The sequence below is a fragment of the Balaenoptera physalus genome, assembly GCF_965194825.1.
Source record: "Balaenoptera physalus genome assembly, chromosome: 1".
Taxonomy (NCBI): domain Eukaryota; kingdom Metazoa; phylum Chordata; class Mammalia; order Artiodactyla; family Balaenopteridae; genus Balaenoptera; species Balaenoptera physalus.
This window is the reverse complement of record NC_138882.1, coordinates 186,451,994-186,468,401: the sequence shown is the minus strand read 5'-3', so window position 1 is coordinate 186,468,401 and position 16,408 is coordinate 186,451,994. Positions and strand designations below refer to the sequence as shown.

Below are 16,408 nucleotides of genomic sequence, written 5' to 3'. Positions count from 1 at the left end.
CTTACTTCATGAAAAGTGATTGCAAGCACCTGTTCTCACTGCAGACCTTGAGGGAGGAGAACCCAGGAACCAGTTTTCTTACCTGCAGGGTCAGCTTTTACAAGATGGGATGGTTCAGTCCTGTGGTTTTTCTGGCCTTGACTCTCATAGTCTACACTCCAGGTTTCCAAATATAGTGACTCAGTTTCCTCATCTGCAAAATCAAGGAAAGTAAGAGACCCCACTTCAGAGCATTTGGTGGGGATGCAATGAGTTAATCTAGCCAGAGTGGGCTTTACATGCCTGGCACAGAGTAAGCCGTTCATAAATAGTAGCCTTATTGCTATTTTTTTGATTTGTTTTTTTCTACAAAGTTGTGTTGTGTAACTGCTGTGTGTCATTCTCCCTTTCCAGCTCGGAGGATCAGCGATGGGCAAGAGAAATAAAGTCCCAGACAGAGTCGGCCTGCAGGGAGTTTGGACACTCGTGGCAGTGGGAGGTGAGGAGGCAGCAATAAATAAGCAAACTCACTACAAATAAACCAAGTGACCGAGTGGCAGGTGCTGTGAGGAGAGTAAAACAGGGCAGTAGAGTGCAGTAGCGCTTCTTAACCTGGGGTTCCTAGAACCCCCCCAAGGGTAACAATGCAAAGAGCCCATGAATTTGGATGGGGTGGAAATTGCCCCATTTTCACTAACCTCTAATGCAAATGTAGTATTATTTCCTTCCATTATGCATGAAGGGGACAAACTACCACTGGGATAGCAGAACCCTTGACTTTGTCACCAAGAGGAATCACGGATATCTTCAGAGCATATTATAGCTACTGCAGAGATTGCAAAAAATCGCATATGTGCCTCATTCCTTTGAAATTATGATAGTATTAGACCAGCCACTAGATCTTCTATTTAGTGTGCTAATAAGGAAGCATATAAGGTATATTATTACAGCATATTTACTCTAGTATTTTGATAACCATATTTCAGTAAAATGTAATAATCCCATGTATTTTATTTTATGTATTCAAAGGTATTCTGTGAAAAGGTCCACGAGCTTCACTAAAAGCCAAAATGGCCTTGGTACAGGAAAAGTGAGGAACCACCGGAAAGAGAGTGCCTGGGGAAGAGCCCACATTACTCGTTTATATTTATTTTTTATCATGCAAACTTACAGACATAACTCAAAGGAGACAGAATAATGTAAAGAAGCCCCAGGCACCCAACCCATAGCATTCGTGATTATTGACTCCCAGCCAATCTCATTTCATCTGTGCTCCCACATTTACCCTCATTCCCATTTTCTCATGAGTGGATCCTGGACATGGTATTATTTTATCTAAAAATATTTCTGTACGTATCTCTAAAAAATAAGAACTGTCTCCCCATCCCTTTTAAAAAACGTAACCACAATGCAGTCATCACGTCTTAAAAATAGCAGCAAATGCTCAGGATGGCCATTATGACTAGGGTGGTCCAGAGGGCCTCCCTGGGAAGAGACGTCCCATCCAGGCTGAGGTGGGAGGCTTTCCAGGTTAGAGGGAACCCTCGAGGGGCGGCCAGAAACCTGGTTTGTGGGGCTGGGTGTCCAGTGTCTGGGGAGAGAAGATGGAGAGGGGCTGGTGCTGGGGCAGCGTGGGCCTGGGCGGGGGCGGATTTTCTGCAGGCGTGATGGAGGCACAGCGGGGGGACCTGCAGGGCTGCGGTCCAGTCTGCCCTCCAGCCGCTCTGTGGAGGGAGCCGCGGTGGCAGGGCTCCGGCATGGCAAACGCTGAAACCCTCCCCGCCCCATTTCCTCTTCTCTCACCAACAGGGGACGATTTTTGAGAAACTGAGAATCTGTTCTATGCCCCAGTTTGTCCGTTTCATTCACGATCTGGCGCCGCTCAAGAAGGATCCGGATGGGATAGTCAAGGACCTCTGGAACGGGACGATCCCCGAGAAGCTGTACCAGCCCAAGGCGTCCTCAAGCACCTGCAGGCCTGGCATCGTGTTCTGCAAGGCGGCGGGGGCATCGTAGGGAGCTTGAGTAAGAGTCCTTCCCTCAGACCACCCCGACCCCCGCCCGGAGTGTGATCTTCTCAGAGCAGAGTTGGGTGGACACCCACCTTCCAGCGGGCGGTGGCGCTCCCGTCATCTCCCCAAGGTCTCAAAGCTGCTATTATGACCAGGACAGTTAGTGGGGCCCAGATCATTAAGGCTAAGATATGGAGTGTATTGACCACTTTCTGGAGGTAAGGATATAGATATATATAGTACCTATGTATATATATATAGTACCTATGTATATATATGCCTGTGTATGTGTATCTATGTATGTGTCTGTGTGTATATATATGTGTGTGTGTGTATATGTATATAAGTATATACAATTCACGTAACATAAAATTAACCATTTTAAAGTGTACAGTTCAGTGGCACTCAGTACATTCAAATGTTGTGTGACCACCACCTCTGTTTAGCTGGAAATAAGGATTTCAAAAAAAAAATGAAAATAATTAAACACACAATTGTGTTTCACAATAGCTATTGATTAAGACAAATTCTGGTACAGACAGTTTTTCTCAACTCTTTTTTTTTTTCTCAACAAAGAGTTGAGAAAAATTAATGAGGGAAAAAATGCAAAATTGAGACAATGTTATTGTTTTAATTTTTTCCATCATGAATTAGGGAGAAAAACCACCTTTATATAGTGCTTTCTAATCTGTGGAATGCCAGGGTCGTGTAGTCTTTGAGAATAAGGGACTTAATGCGACCATGGTTGTGATTTGGTCTGCCTTATCAATGATAGTAATAGCCAATATTTATTGGTTGATATTTATTAATATTAATATTTACATGGCAGATACTGTGGAAGCCGTGTGTATGTAGAATCTCATCTAAGCCCCCAACAGCCCTATCACTGTCTTTATTCCCATTTTGCAGAAGAGGAAATTGAACCTCAGGGAGGTGAAGGGACTTGCCCACTACCACTTCAGGTCAAGCTAAAAAGAGGCAAATTTGGGATTTGAACTTGGGTCTGAATCCAGAGCTCACCCCCTGAACCATTGTGCTCCATGGCCAGACAGCTTCTCAGATGCTGTGAATAAATTGTAGAATTTATGGGGTTGGAGGGGGGGGTGAGTCTTAGGGAAAGTTGTTGAGACAGTGCCACAGAGGAGAGCTAGTGAGAAGGTTGAGAGAGGAAGGCTGCTGAGAGCTAGAGGAGAGTCAGCAAAACCTTGTTAGAATCAACCTAGGCACTCCGTCTGTCATGGTTGTTAGTGAGAAGGGGCAGTTGAGGATGGCTGGCAAAGGAAACCCACTAGCCTTCCTAGCTTGAATGTTTCAAACCTTTCATTTTCTAGAAACTCACCATGGCTTATGCTGTCATTTGTGCAAGAAGAGTGACTCTGGTTCTAGCAGTTGGGTGAGTAAGGGGAAGACGGGGAGGTGCTGGGATTCCAGGAGTGCCAGGGCAGTGATGGGGAGGGAGACTGGGGGTGGAGGGACAGCAGGAACAGGGGACGGGCTGGGAGAAGCCAGTGAGCAGGAGGGCAAGGAAGAGGGAGAGGAAGGGAGAGACAGGGAGAGGCAGAGATGGGGCACTCCTTCCTGCGGGTGGCCCTTAGGTATGTTTAAAGGATGCCTTTTGAGCACTGCATCATCTGGAAACTGGACGGGGTCGGGGGGTGGTCTTCATGAAGCAAATACAGTGCAGAGCTTCACAACCAGTGCACATCTAGGTGGAACACTCTTCACTGAGCAGAACAACCCTGCACATTCCGAACTCTTAGCACCTCCCTCCACTAAATGCCCACAGTGCCCTGTGCCGTAAGCCCGACAACTTCAAACACTGCTACATCATTTCCAAGTGCTCCCAAGAGGGAGGTCCACCCTGGTGAGAGCCACAGAAGGAAGCAGGAAAAATTAAAAAGCCACTCTCTCTCTTAACCAATCTGGGAGTGTCACCACACAATCTAGAACCTCGAAGGGGCAGGAGAGACCTGGGACGGGCCCTCCCTGGGTCTCCACATCAGGCAAACTGGACACATGTGAGGAGCATACTGAACACCATAGTGGTGTGGGCTCGCCCTCCTGCCCTGCTGCCTGACACATCGTCGCCAGGGCCAGGGTGCTTCCTCCTGATCAAGCACTTCCTGAAGTTTCATTTAAATGCAACATGCCATAAAGAAATATCCACTGCCAACGTCTTGGTGGGAATACAGCCAGTGGAGTAAGTAAAAATTACAGAAGTCAGTCCTGGATGAGAGAGAGAGACCTGGAGAAACTCCCCACTTTACAATTCTTGGCTCCAAAACCATTTCTGCAACGGGATGGAGATCTCGACCCAGTTGTTGGCCACTATATGCCTTACCGTTCTGGTTGCGCTGAACCAAGAGATCATCAGTAGAATATACTAGCAAATCCCTGCAAGAAAGTTATTTTCTGACTCCAGGGGAGATGGCGCTTCGGAGTTGAAAGCGTTGTTGTCCCAGCCTGAACCTAGGGTAGCTTAGAACAGGGAGCATCAGAATACAAATGCCTGACAGGAGATTTGTTGAGTCCATAAAGAATTTCCTTTTCTTAAAAAAATTAAATTAAAAAAAAAAGTGAGGTCAGCATTTAAAATGGTGAAATTTCTTGCCAACCCCAGATTTCTGGAATCTCTTGAAAGATGAGGTGGTCTAGCACTGCCAAGCTGGCGTAGCCTCATGAACATGGAGCCCATGGTCTGGAGTGGGCGTGGCTGATCTGGAGGGACCGTATGTTAGCTGCTAGCCCCTTCTGGTATTTAAGTCTTCAAGATCCTCCCACAAAACTTGTGAGCATGGCAGGATTACTTAGAATCTACACCCAAGCAAGCCTTATAAAAGAATAAAAACAGGTGTGAGTCAGGGAAGCAGCATCAGGTAGGTTCAGAGAGCTGGGGATCATGTTGGCGATAGCTGAGCTGTTGACCATTAGGTGGATGTCAGGGCTCGTGTGGTCACAGACTGTCCCCCCAGTTGGCATTGAGACAGTGGGAATAGCATACCACTTTCTGAGCCTATATGTCCGGTACTGAAGGCTTTATGTTTGTCACCTAGTTTAAGCTTTCTACCTTAACGTCACCTGCCCAGGCTTCAGAAAAAGAAGTTAATGGAAGAAATCTGGGCTGAAGGATGTTAGACACAGGTGTTTTTGGCTCTGTGGTGAGAGGAAACTGTGTTCATTACTTCCTTTTCCGACATCACAGGATGCTCCAGCATAGGTTTCTGGTGATAGTAAGAGACTCCATGGTGGCTACCATCCACTTCTTGAAGTCCTTGAATACATATGGGGCAGATCCAGCCCGGGTCGTGGTCTGTGGTGACAGTGTGGGTGGGGGCGTGGCAACAATAGTTTGTCAAACCTTGTGGACAGTTCTGATCTCCCCAAGATCCGTGCTCAGATCCTGATCTACGTCGCTCTCCAAGCCCTGGATTTCCAGCCTCCTTCTTATCAGCAGAACAAGAATGTTCCACTGCTTAGGCAGAATTTGGCCTTCTACTGTTGGTGTGGTTACCTGGACATCAGCCCCTCCTGGAAAAGCGCCGTATTAAAAGGAGCCCACTTGCCTGTCGAAGTCTGGGAAAAGTACAGAAAGTGGTTGGGTGCAGAAAACATTCCAGAGAAGTTTAAGAAGAGAGGCTACATGCCGCATGCGCCCCTGAATGAAACTGCCTATCTGGAGACAAACATCATTCTAGATTTGACGAACTCACCCCTGATTGCAGATGATGAAGTAGTGTCTCAGCTCCCCAAAGCTTGCATCGTGAGCTGTGAGTATGATATTCTCCAGGACCATTCGCTGTTGTACAAGAAGAGGCTGTAGGACCTGGGAGTCCCAGTGACTTGGCACCACATGGAGGATGGTTTTCACGGGGTGTTGGTCACCCTTGACCTGGGCTGCTTGTACTTGCCCTGCTCCACGAGGATTCTGAATGCTGCGGTCCATTTTATAAAGGAGTTGTGACCATCTTTCCTTCCTGCTGCAGTTGCAAGAGTGTGAATTCCGCCATCATCCAGTTCCCATTGGGGATCCTTGTTGCTGATGTAGGATGCTGAGTAGGGCTGGGGAGAGTGTTGAGGATGCCATCTCCTCTTGCTTCAGGTTCTAGAATCCTAGAATGCATGTTTCTGATATCTAGAAGGAGAGAAGTAGAAGAGACAGGTTTGGGAGGAGGGTGGGGCTCTCTAGCCATGTTCACTGTAGGGAAAATTTGAGCTGACATTCTTCAGTGACCATTTGCAAGAGTGAATGAGCATATAAAGACTGCTCATGGCCTCCCCGAGGGAGAGTTCAGGTGGCTCAGGCTGACCAGGCTGTGGGCAACAGGAGTGTCTACTTGGCTGGGCCTTGGAATAACCCAGAAACATCATGGGCAGTCTCATGGGCCTCTTCCAATCTGGCTCAGAGGGCAGGGCTCTGATGTCCTAATGCTGGGTGGACGTGGAGAAACTGGTCTCACCCTTTTCCTCTGGGTACGTGGTGACACTTCTCCCGCCGTTCTCTGCCTCTGAGCTCAGAGTCTCAACTGCTGGGCTGGAAGAGTGAAGACGGATTGGGTAGGTTTTCCATGATGGTGGGCACCTAGTGGCACATGAAGACTGGAGCCATCTGACTGACGGAGCTCTGGAGCTCTTGGAGTCAAAGTCAGGCTTCCAACCAAGGCCCCGGAAGCAACATGTTCGAGGAGCGGAGTCCAGAGGGAAGCTGAGTCCCAAGTCAGAGACCCATGAAGACAAAGTCTGACCAAACTCAACCATGTCCACAGTGGAAATCAAAGGAGGGCCCAAAGAACTGAAGACGTGTTAGTGAGAACTGTATCTGTTTTAAGACACAGAACCAACTCAAACTGGCCTAAATCATAGAGAGAACGTATTGGCTAATGTAGCTACAAATTCCAGGGATAAATCAGGCATGGTTTGATCCAGGAACTCAAACAGTGTCACCAGCTGCCTTCTCTTCTTTTCTCTAGTCTATGCTCTTCTGTGTGAACTTCACCTTACTCTCTCTATACTGTGGCCCTGAGTACCTCCATGCTTGTATTCTCCCAGAGTCAAATCCATTATTATGAACTTGCCTAATTCTCAGCAGTCCCAGTGGAAATCACATTGCAACCCGATGGCTTTCTTGGCTTTCTGAGTGGTGTATCTAGTTGCTAAAACCAAGAGGATGGAATGTTATGACTGACTAGCCCCAAGTCCCATGTCATCCCTGGGGTGGAAGGTGGGGTCAACTCCACCTGGTGCTTGGATGGGCATGGAGGATGGAGTGAGTACTCCCTCACATTAACACTTACTCCACTATACAAGCTAAATTGAAGCCTGAGTCAAGGTCCTTGGAAGTGGCAAGAGATGTCAAGGACCACTGGGCAAGTTGACCACCTGCCACTTAGGAATAAAAATTCCTTTGAAAGGGATGGCCCAGGCGCTCATGCTGGTCCCATCTGGCCTTCAGGAGGCTCTGCTCCTGGTTGGCCAGTGGCTTTTATAGGCCAATATCCAAGTCTACTGCACAAAGGACCCCATGTTTGCCCTTACCTTGCTTTCAGTTGAAAGTTCATGCTGAAACATGGGACAGAGAGGAATCCCATTGGGTGGCTTCTTGATCCATTCACAGCAGGAAGACCGGCTTTGTTGGAGAAATAGGAACCACTCACTGTAAGCACATATTTTGGTGGCCACTCAGCTGTTGGGGAGCACTGTCCCTTCTGAGACAGGCCTCCGAGTTGAGTCTGGGTAGGCTCCCCTCCTGGATTGTTGTCTTGATTCACCCCTGCCTCTGGAGATAGGTAGAGGGACATGAGCTGGCCTTCTGGAAATTTGGGTGGTCAGCTCTTCTACAGTGGGGTGGTGAGGAGTGGGTGAGCCACAGGAAGATGGTGCCCAGTGGAGATGAGTGGGTTACACTTTAGTGTCTGGAAGAACTGTTGGGTGGGCTCATTTCTGAAGCTGCTTCCTTCTGCAGACCGTGGGAGAGATGAAGCACTTTCACCCCCAATGGCTGGTTTGATCTGGAGACCCAGTGCTCATCTCTTCTCCTTTACCGATTCATTGCTCTCCTTCCTGCAGCCTGTCGTGAGGCTCAGGGAATGGAAAAGGGATAGGAATAAACGTTCACTGAGAGCCAGCTGCATGCTAGGCGCCATAGTGGGCTGTTTAAATCTACCACCTCATTGTGATGAGAAACAGATGTGCTGGGTTTCTGCCTAAGCATTTTATAGTATGACAGCCCTGCTCACATCCAGAGTCTGGACATCTTGATAAAGACCCGAGCTTAGGATTCCTACCACAAGTTCCTGCTTTGCTTTGCCCTGGTCACCTTTTAAAATAACCACTTAGAGTTGAGCCTGTGAAAAGTTAGTGACCTCCACCCCAGTCACCTTAGAAGGAACAGGTGCTTGCTTGCTGCCCTGCTGGCCGTATCCTGCTCGCTCATGACCTGGAACAGAGGACTGCTCTCCCCACTTCTCATTAATAATAATAAATCCTGTTACTTTACCTCCTTTGTGTGAGTGTATTGAAACTGCACCTTCAGTTGAAATGACCCCTGGGTTTTCGCTTCCCCAGAGCAGGAGTTCAGATGCGGGGCAGGGGAGCTCCCTGCTGACCCCGTGTGGGTGGCTTGTGCCCCCTCATTCATCAGGTCATCATCTGCACGTCTTAATTTAATACACCAGCTACACCGCCCCCCCGCCACCCCCACCATGTGTGCCTCACATGAATTCTGCAGAGTGGGTATTCTTTCTCTTTTTAAAATTATTTATCTATTTTATACATATTAGTGTTTCTATGTCAATCCCAATCTCCCAATTCATCCCACCCTCCCCCAAAGTGGGTATTCTTAAGCCCACTTTACAGATGAGGAAACTGAGGCCCAGAGACATTAATAACAATACTCATTTCCTGACCCTTTCCAGTCAGGCTCAAGGCCAGCTGATTCAGTAGTTTACCCAAGGCTGTGTAGTTGGCCGGGCACTGAGCATTGCAGCCCTGGTCTGTCTGACAACAAACCTTTTCTGCTGAGCCCCATGGTCCATTAGCTCTTTTCTTTCCTATCATTTCAGAATTAAAATGAGAGACACGACTGAGCCACATGACCTTATGTGAGTCATTTCCCATCCAGCTGGGCGTCAGCCTCCCTCTGATCTGAACTAGATTGATAGCGTCAAGTCTTTTTGCCATCATTTTTGTTTGTTTGTTTTGCTTCCTTGACTGTAGCTTTCTCTAAGTCTGAATGGCTTTGGAATTGGTAACTGTAGCCCACTCCAGGAATGCACAGCTGATGTGCCCCACTAATACGGCTCAGGAGAGAGGGACACCCCCATACCTTTAAGCCCAGGTGCTCCGGGAGTGTTTTCTCAGTAAGTTCCCAGGACTTCCGCTGGAAAGATCCACCAGTTAGGCGGGGGCAAGTGCCATCAGATAGAAAATAACGTGTTGCATCCCAGATGACTTTCTTTTGTCAGAAGGCAATGGAGGAGGAGATCTCGGGGCAAAGTCGGAAAAACTGTGTCCTTCCCAGGGCACTCCTCACCCCCACCCAGGAACTCCTTGACTGTCTGACCCCAGACCTTGTCTCCCTTTACCCCTGCATCCTCTGCTCCAGAGTGCCTGCCTGCTCTCTCCTCCTGTCCTAGTACAGGTTAAGCTCCACTGCAGTGACAAATGGCCCCACAGTCTCAGTGGCTTATGACAGTAAAGGTCTATTTCCTGCTCAATCACCTATTACATGACCCTCAAAGGTCTGCGACAGCTCTGCTCCACATTCGTCTACTCCTGGATACAGGCTCTATCTGAAATATCTCCAGTCTCATGGCAGAGGGAAAAAGAACATGACAAATCACACACTGGCTCCCCAGGCTTCTGCTCAGAGGTGATGCTCACCTTTTCTGCTCACCTTTCGTTGGCCAGAGCAAGTCCTATGACCAAACTTGATGCTGACAGAACAGGGAAGCATAATCCTCCCCGGAGAGGGGCGACAGTTACTTTTGGACAATATTACAGCTTTTCACACTCTCATTCATAATATTTTCATTTCCATTCTACCTTAAAATTTAATTTTAAATTATGTAAGTGATACACAAATATATTCTCCTTTTATTTATTTATTTATTTTGGCCGTGCCACGTGGCTTGCGGGATCTTACTTCCCAGACCAAGGGGAGAACATGCGTCCTCAGCAGTGAAAGCACAGAGCCCCAACCACTGGACCACCAGGGAGTTTCCTTTTAAAAAAAAATTCTCCTTTTAGACATAAGGCTGAAGTGTCTTTTTACCACTCTCCCTCAACTCTATTCCTTTTTATCTGGATTCATCCACTATTACCTTTTTTAGGGGGTGGAGGGTAGGTTTTCCAACCCTTCAAAACCTGTTTCTATGCTTTCACATATGCAGATGTATACCCACAGAAAATATAGAGGATTATTTTGTGGGATGACTTTGACATATATTTTATATAACAGATACTATTCTGTACATGTTGTGCCACTTGAGATTTTTTTCACTCCACAACGTATCTTAGAAATCTAGCCTAGTAAACAACATAGATATATCTTGCTCCTTTTAGCTACTGCATGGTATTCCATGGTATGGCATATTACAATTCTTAGCCATTCCCTAGTGGTGGACACATTTAGTCTCTTTCCAGTTTTTCACAAACAATTCTGTAGTGAATATTTCTGCACATGCCCCCTTCTGCACTTGTGATTCTCTGTGATAGATTCAAGAAGGACTTTTGATCCTGCACAATTTTACGTGTTGATAGATGCTACAAAGAAGCCTGTCCCATTCCCTTTTTTTCCTAGCAGGTCTCAGCTTTGGGGGAAGTAGTTTGATCGTAACCACCAATCCCAAAAGCAAAACAAAAATTGATTGGCTTGACAACTGGTCGAGTGGGATGGAGTTGGCTGGCAGGTCTGTATTTGAAAGGGAAAATTTCTTAACTCAAATGAACCTTTCCAAGAATCATTTGAGGAGTTTGGGCAGGCTGCAATGTTACTGGTGTGTTGCCTCTAACATCCTTGTCTCCATCTAACAAAGCAAAGGATGCCAGAGGCAGCAGATTGGCTCCTTGTTCCCAGGTTGCCAAGGCTTGCTCTTGGCTACAACACCCCTGCTCCAACATTGCAGCTGGTTTCTTGCAAATAGCTGTGCAAGGTTGAATCAATTAAGGCAGTGCCTGGGGCTCAGTTTTCAAAGCACTTATCATAGGAAAAACCCCACAAGAGTCTGACCTCCTTACAGTGAAACAACTCCCTGCTATGTCATCACCAAAGGATAGAACAGTTTTAATTTTAAGTTGAAGAGACACATTCTGGGTTTGTTATTGCTGCTTGTGCAAAGCCACTTCTGCAAAGCTGCTTCCGGGAGGCAGAGTGATGGAGGACACATGGTCTGGAATCAATTAGAGGCCCAATATTTAGTTAACCTCCTAGTCCCTCAGTTTTCTTGCCTTGAAATGGGGATAATCATATTGAATGCATAGGGGTGTTTGTGTAAAGCAGGCTGAATCGATGTAAGTTGTGACTAGGCATCTGCTGTTCAACAGATACCGTTACAGAGGTGCTGGTTATCAGACTCACAGCATATCCTCTGATGGGGATAACAAGCTGCTTTTGTGTTCAGGAATCCCCTCTTCAAAGAGAATCTAGAATTGTTCCCTTTGGGATATTTCTGCCCCAATTTCCCAAATTTACTCCTCTAATATAGGGAAAGGAATGGATTTTGTTACTAAAATAAACTTGGTTTAGGCACAAAGGGAAGAGAGGGTTGAACATTTATTGATCCCTTATATGTGATAGGCATTTTACGAAGTGCTCTGTAGGTGACATTTCACTGAATTCTCATAATCTTCTCTTATGAAGTACATGATGTTTACTCCCAATTTACAGATTAGGAAACCAAGGCTGGCTTGACCCAGGAACTTGGCCAAAGTGAAACAACTGGTAAGAGGTGGGACTGGAAGTGGAAGCCAAGTTTGTCTGAGTACCCAGCAACCCCCCACCCCATCCCGTTCCTTGTGCAATAACCCAAAGCTGATTGCCCACCTTTAAGAAGTATTTCTGGGATGTACTAGACCAGGAGAAGAGAAGTCAATTCATTATCCATCTTTGAGGTCTCACCATAGAAGGGTGCCACCTTCTCTGGAACTAGACCCTCGTCCTATGGGCACAGAGTCTGCTGTAGCTCCTCCAGTGTGGTGCTGAGCACACAGTATTGTGATTATTTAATGACCAAAAGTGTCTGCTCCTAAACTGGATTAAAGTGATCCCCAGTTTCTAATATGCATAAGTGATTGGAAAAGCAAGTGACAATCATCTCTGATGGAAGATAATATCATCCTAGACCTTACCATTTAGTTTTTCAGATACCAGGCATACAAGAAGAGAAGAGCTAGCAACAGAAACCCACAGAAACAATGGTTAAAAAAAGAAAAAGGAAGCCTTTGTAAAATAGCTCTCTTTATTATGTAGATAAAATAGCTGTGCTGAGAATTTCCTAAGATGATTGAATGATTAAGTATTAAAAAGTATTTTATTACTTTTCAACATTACTTATCTTTATATACTTTTTTAATATATTTTGGGCAAAATCCTTAAACCATAAAATATTGACACAATAGAGGTGATCAACAATGCCACATTTTGGTTCACTAAAAAGACTGATAAAATTGATCAATATCTGATGAGACCAATAAAGAAGAAAAGGAAGAATCACAAAGAGTAAATACTAGGAATAAAAAGGGACTTCAGCACAGATCTTAGAGATATTAAAAAGATGATAAGAGGACATTATGAACAACGTATGACCCCAAATTTGAAATTTAGATGCTATGTGTAAATTCTTAGAAAAATACAACTCACCAAACTGACACAAAAGGAAAGAGAAAAATCTGATTCGTTTTTTTAACTAATAAAAGATATTAAGTCTACAATGAAAAGCCTTAAAACAAAGATAAACAAAAGAGAAATCTCCTGGCCTTGATGCCTTGACTTATTTAATATTCAGGGATGAAATACATTAATCTTATGTAAACTTTCCTAGAGAATATAAAAAGTAGGCATATTCTTTCTATGAGGTTAACTTAATCTTTTAAAAATTTTTTTAAATTTTTATTTATATATTTTCTTATTAGTCATCCATTTTATACACATCAGTGTATACATGTCAATCCCAATCTCCCAATTCATCACACCACAACCCCCACCCACCCGCCGCTTTCCCCCCTTGGTGTCCATATGTTTGTTCTCTACTTCTGTGTCTCAATTTCTGCTCTGCAAACAGGTACATCTGTATCATTTTCTAGGTTCCACATATATGCGTTAATATACGATATTTGTTTTTCTCTTTCTGACTTACTTCACTCAGTATGACAGTCTCTAGATGCATCCATGTCTCTACAAGTGACCCAGTTTTGTTCCTTTTTATGGCTGAGTAATACTTCATTGTATATATGTACCACATCTTCTCTATCCATTCATCTGTCGATGGGCATTTAGGTTGCTTGCATGGCCTGGCTATTGTAAATAGTGCTGCAATGAACATTGGGGTGTATGTGTCTTTTTTTTTTTTTTTTTAAAGAATTGAGATATCGGACTTCCCTGGTGGCGCAGTGGTTGAGAATCTGCCTGCCAATGCAGGGGACACGGGTTTGAGCCCTGGTCTGGGAAGATCCCACATGCCGCGGAGCGGCTGGGCCCGTGAGCCACAGCTACTGAGCCTGCGCGTCTGGAGCCTGTGCTCCGCAACAAGAGAAGCCGCGATAGTGAGAGGCCCGTGCACCGCGATGAAGAGAGGCCCCCGCTTGCCGCAACTGGAGAAAGCCCTCGCACAGAAACGAAGACCCAACGCAGCCAAAAAAATAAATAAGTAAATAAATAAAAAATAAAAATAAAGGAATTCCTTTAAAAGAAAAAAAGAATTGAGATATCTTTTTTTTGTTGTTGTTGTTGTTGTTATTTATTTATTTTTATTTATGGCTGTGTTGGGTCTTCGTTTCTGTGAGAGAGCTTTCTCTACTTGCGGCAAGTGGGGGCCACATTTCATCGTGGTGCGCAGGCCTCTCATTATCGCGGCCTCTCTTGTTGCGGAGCACAGGCTCCAGACGCGCAGGCTCAGTAGTTGTGGCTCACGGGCCTAGTTGCTCCACGGCATGTGGGATCTTCCCAGACCAGGGCTCGAACCCGTGTGCCCTGCATTGGCAGGCAGATTCTCAACCACTGTACCACCAGGGAAGCCCCAGTGTCTTTTTGAATTATGGTTTTCTCTGGGTATATGGCCGGTAGTGGTATTGCTGGGTCATATGGTAATTCTATTTTTAGTTCTTTAAGGAACCTCCAGACTGTTCTCCATAGTGGCTGTATCAATTTACATTCCCACCAACAGTGCAAGAGGGTTCCCTTTTCTCCACACCCTCTCCAGCTTTTGTTGTTTGTAGATTTTCTGATGATGCCCATTTTAATTGATGTGAGGTGATACCTCATTGTAGTTTTGATTTGCATTTCTCTGATAATTAGTGATGTTGAGCAGCTTTTCATCTGCCTCTTGGCCAACTGTATGTTTTCTTTGGAGAAATGTCTATTTAGGTCTTCTGCCCATTTTTGGATTGGGTTGTTTGTTTTTTTAATATTGAGCTGCACGAGCTATTTATGTATTTTAGAGATTAATCCTTTGTCGGATGATTCATTTGCAAATATTTTCTCCCATTCTGAGGGTTGTCTTTTTGTCTTGTTTATGGTTTCCTTTGCTGTGCAAAAGCTTTGAAGTTTCATTAGGTCCCACTTGTTTATTTTTGTTTTTATTTCCATTACTCTAGGAGGTGGATCAAAAAAGATCTTGCTGAGATTTATGTCAAAGAGGGTTCTTCCTATGTTTTCCTCTAAGAGTATTATAGTGTCCGGTCTTACATTTAGGTCTCTAACCCATTTTGAGTTTATTTTTGTGTATGGTGGTAAAGAGTGTTCTAATTTCATTCTTTTACATGTAGCTGTCCAGTTTTCCCAGCACCACTTATTGAAGACTCTGTCTTTTCTCTATTGTATATCCTTGCCTCCTTTGTCATACATTAGTTGACCATATGTGCGTGGGTTTATCTCTGGGCTTTCTATCCTGTTCCATTGATATATATTTCTGTTTTTGTGCCAGTACCATATTGTCTTGATTACTGTAGCTTTGTAGTATAGTCTGAAGTCAGGGAGTCTGATTCCTCCAGCTCCGTTTTTTTTGCCTCACGACTGCTTTGCATATTCAGGGTCTTTTGTGTCTCCATACAAATTTTAAGATTTTTTGTTCTAGTTCTGTACAAAATGCTATTGGCAATTTGATAGGGATTGCTTTGGATCTGTAGATTGCTTTGGGTAGTAGAGTCATTTTCACAATATTGATTCTTCCAATCCAAGAACATGGTATATCTCTCCATCTGTTGGTATCATCTTTAATTTCTTTCATCAGTGTTTTATAGTTTTCTGCATACAGATCTTTTGTCTCCCTAGGGAGGTTTATTCCTAGATATTTTATTCTTTTTTTTGCAAGGGTAAATGGGAGTGTTTCCTTAATTTCTCTTTCAGATTTTTCATCATTAGTGTATAGGAATGCAAGGGATTTCTGTGCATTAATTTTGTATCCTGCAACTTTACCAAATTGTTTGTTTAGCTCTAGTAGTTTTCTGGTGGCATCTTTAGGATTCTCTATGCATAGTATCATGTCATCTGCAAACAGTGACAGTTTTACTTCTTTTTCAATTTGCATTCCTTTTATTTCTTTTTCTTCTCTGATTGCCATGGCTAGGACTTCCAAAACTATGTTGAATAATAGTGGTGAGAGTGGACATCCTTGTCTTGTTCCTGATCTTGAAGAGTTTGAGAAGGACGGGTGTTAGCTCTTCTCTAAATGTTTGATAGAATTCACCTGTGAAGCCATCTGGTCCTGGACTTTTGTTTGTTGGAAGATTTTTAATCACAGTTTCAATTTCATTACTTGTGATTGGTCCGTTCATATTTTCTATTTCTTCCTGGTTCAGTCTTGGAAGGTTATACCTCTCTAAGAATTTGTCCATTTCTTCCAGATTGTCCATTTTATTGACATAGAGTTGCTTGTAGTAGTCTCTTAGGATGCTTTGTATTTCTGCAGTGTCTGTTATAACTTCTCCTTTTTCATTTCTAATTTTATTGATTTGAGCCCTCTCCCTCTTTTTCTTGATGAGTCTGGCTAATGGTTTATCAATTTTGTTTAACTTCTCAAAGAACCACCTTTTAGTTTTATTGATCTTTGCTATTGTTTTCTTTGTTTCTATTTCATTTATTTCTGCTCTGATCTTTATGACTTCTTTCCTTCTGCTAACTTTGGGTTTTGTTTGTTCTTCTTTCTATAGTTCCTTTAGGTGTAACGTTAGATTGTTTATTTGAGATTTTTCTTGTTTCTTGAGGT

At 44.4% G+C, this 16,408-nt stretch overlaps 1 protein-coding gene across 1 annotated transcript in view; it reads left to right on the top strand.

Moving 5' to 3' along the window:
* The window catches only part of LOC309639815 (arylacetamide deacetylase-like 3), a 29,701-nt gene extending 17,131 nt beyond the window's left edge, over window positions 1-12,570 (top strand). The window contains 7 exon segments of the mRNA XM_082417576.1: window positions 1,789-1,969; window positions 1,972-2,004; window positions 3,323-3,365; window positions 3,367-3,384; window positions 5,194-5,345; window positions 5,348-5,808; window positions 5,812-12,570. Coding sequence (XP_082273702.1) covers window positions 1,789-1,969; window positions 1,972-2,004; window positions 3,323-3,365; window positions 3,367-3,384; window positions 5,194-5,345; window positions 5,348-5,808; window positions 5,812-5,952 — 1,029 coding nt within the window. The 3' untranslated portion in view covers window positions 5,953-12,570.
* The last annotated feature ends 3,838 nt before the right edge of the window (window positions 12,571-16,408 follow it).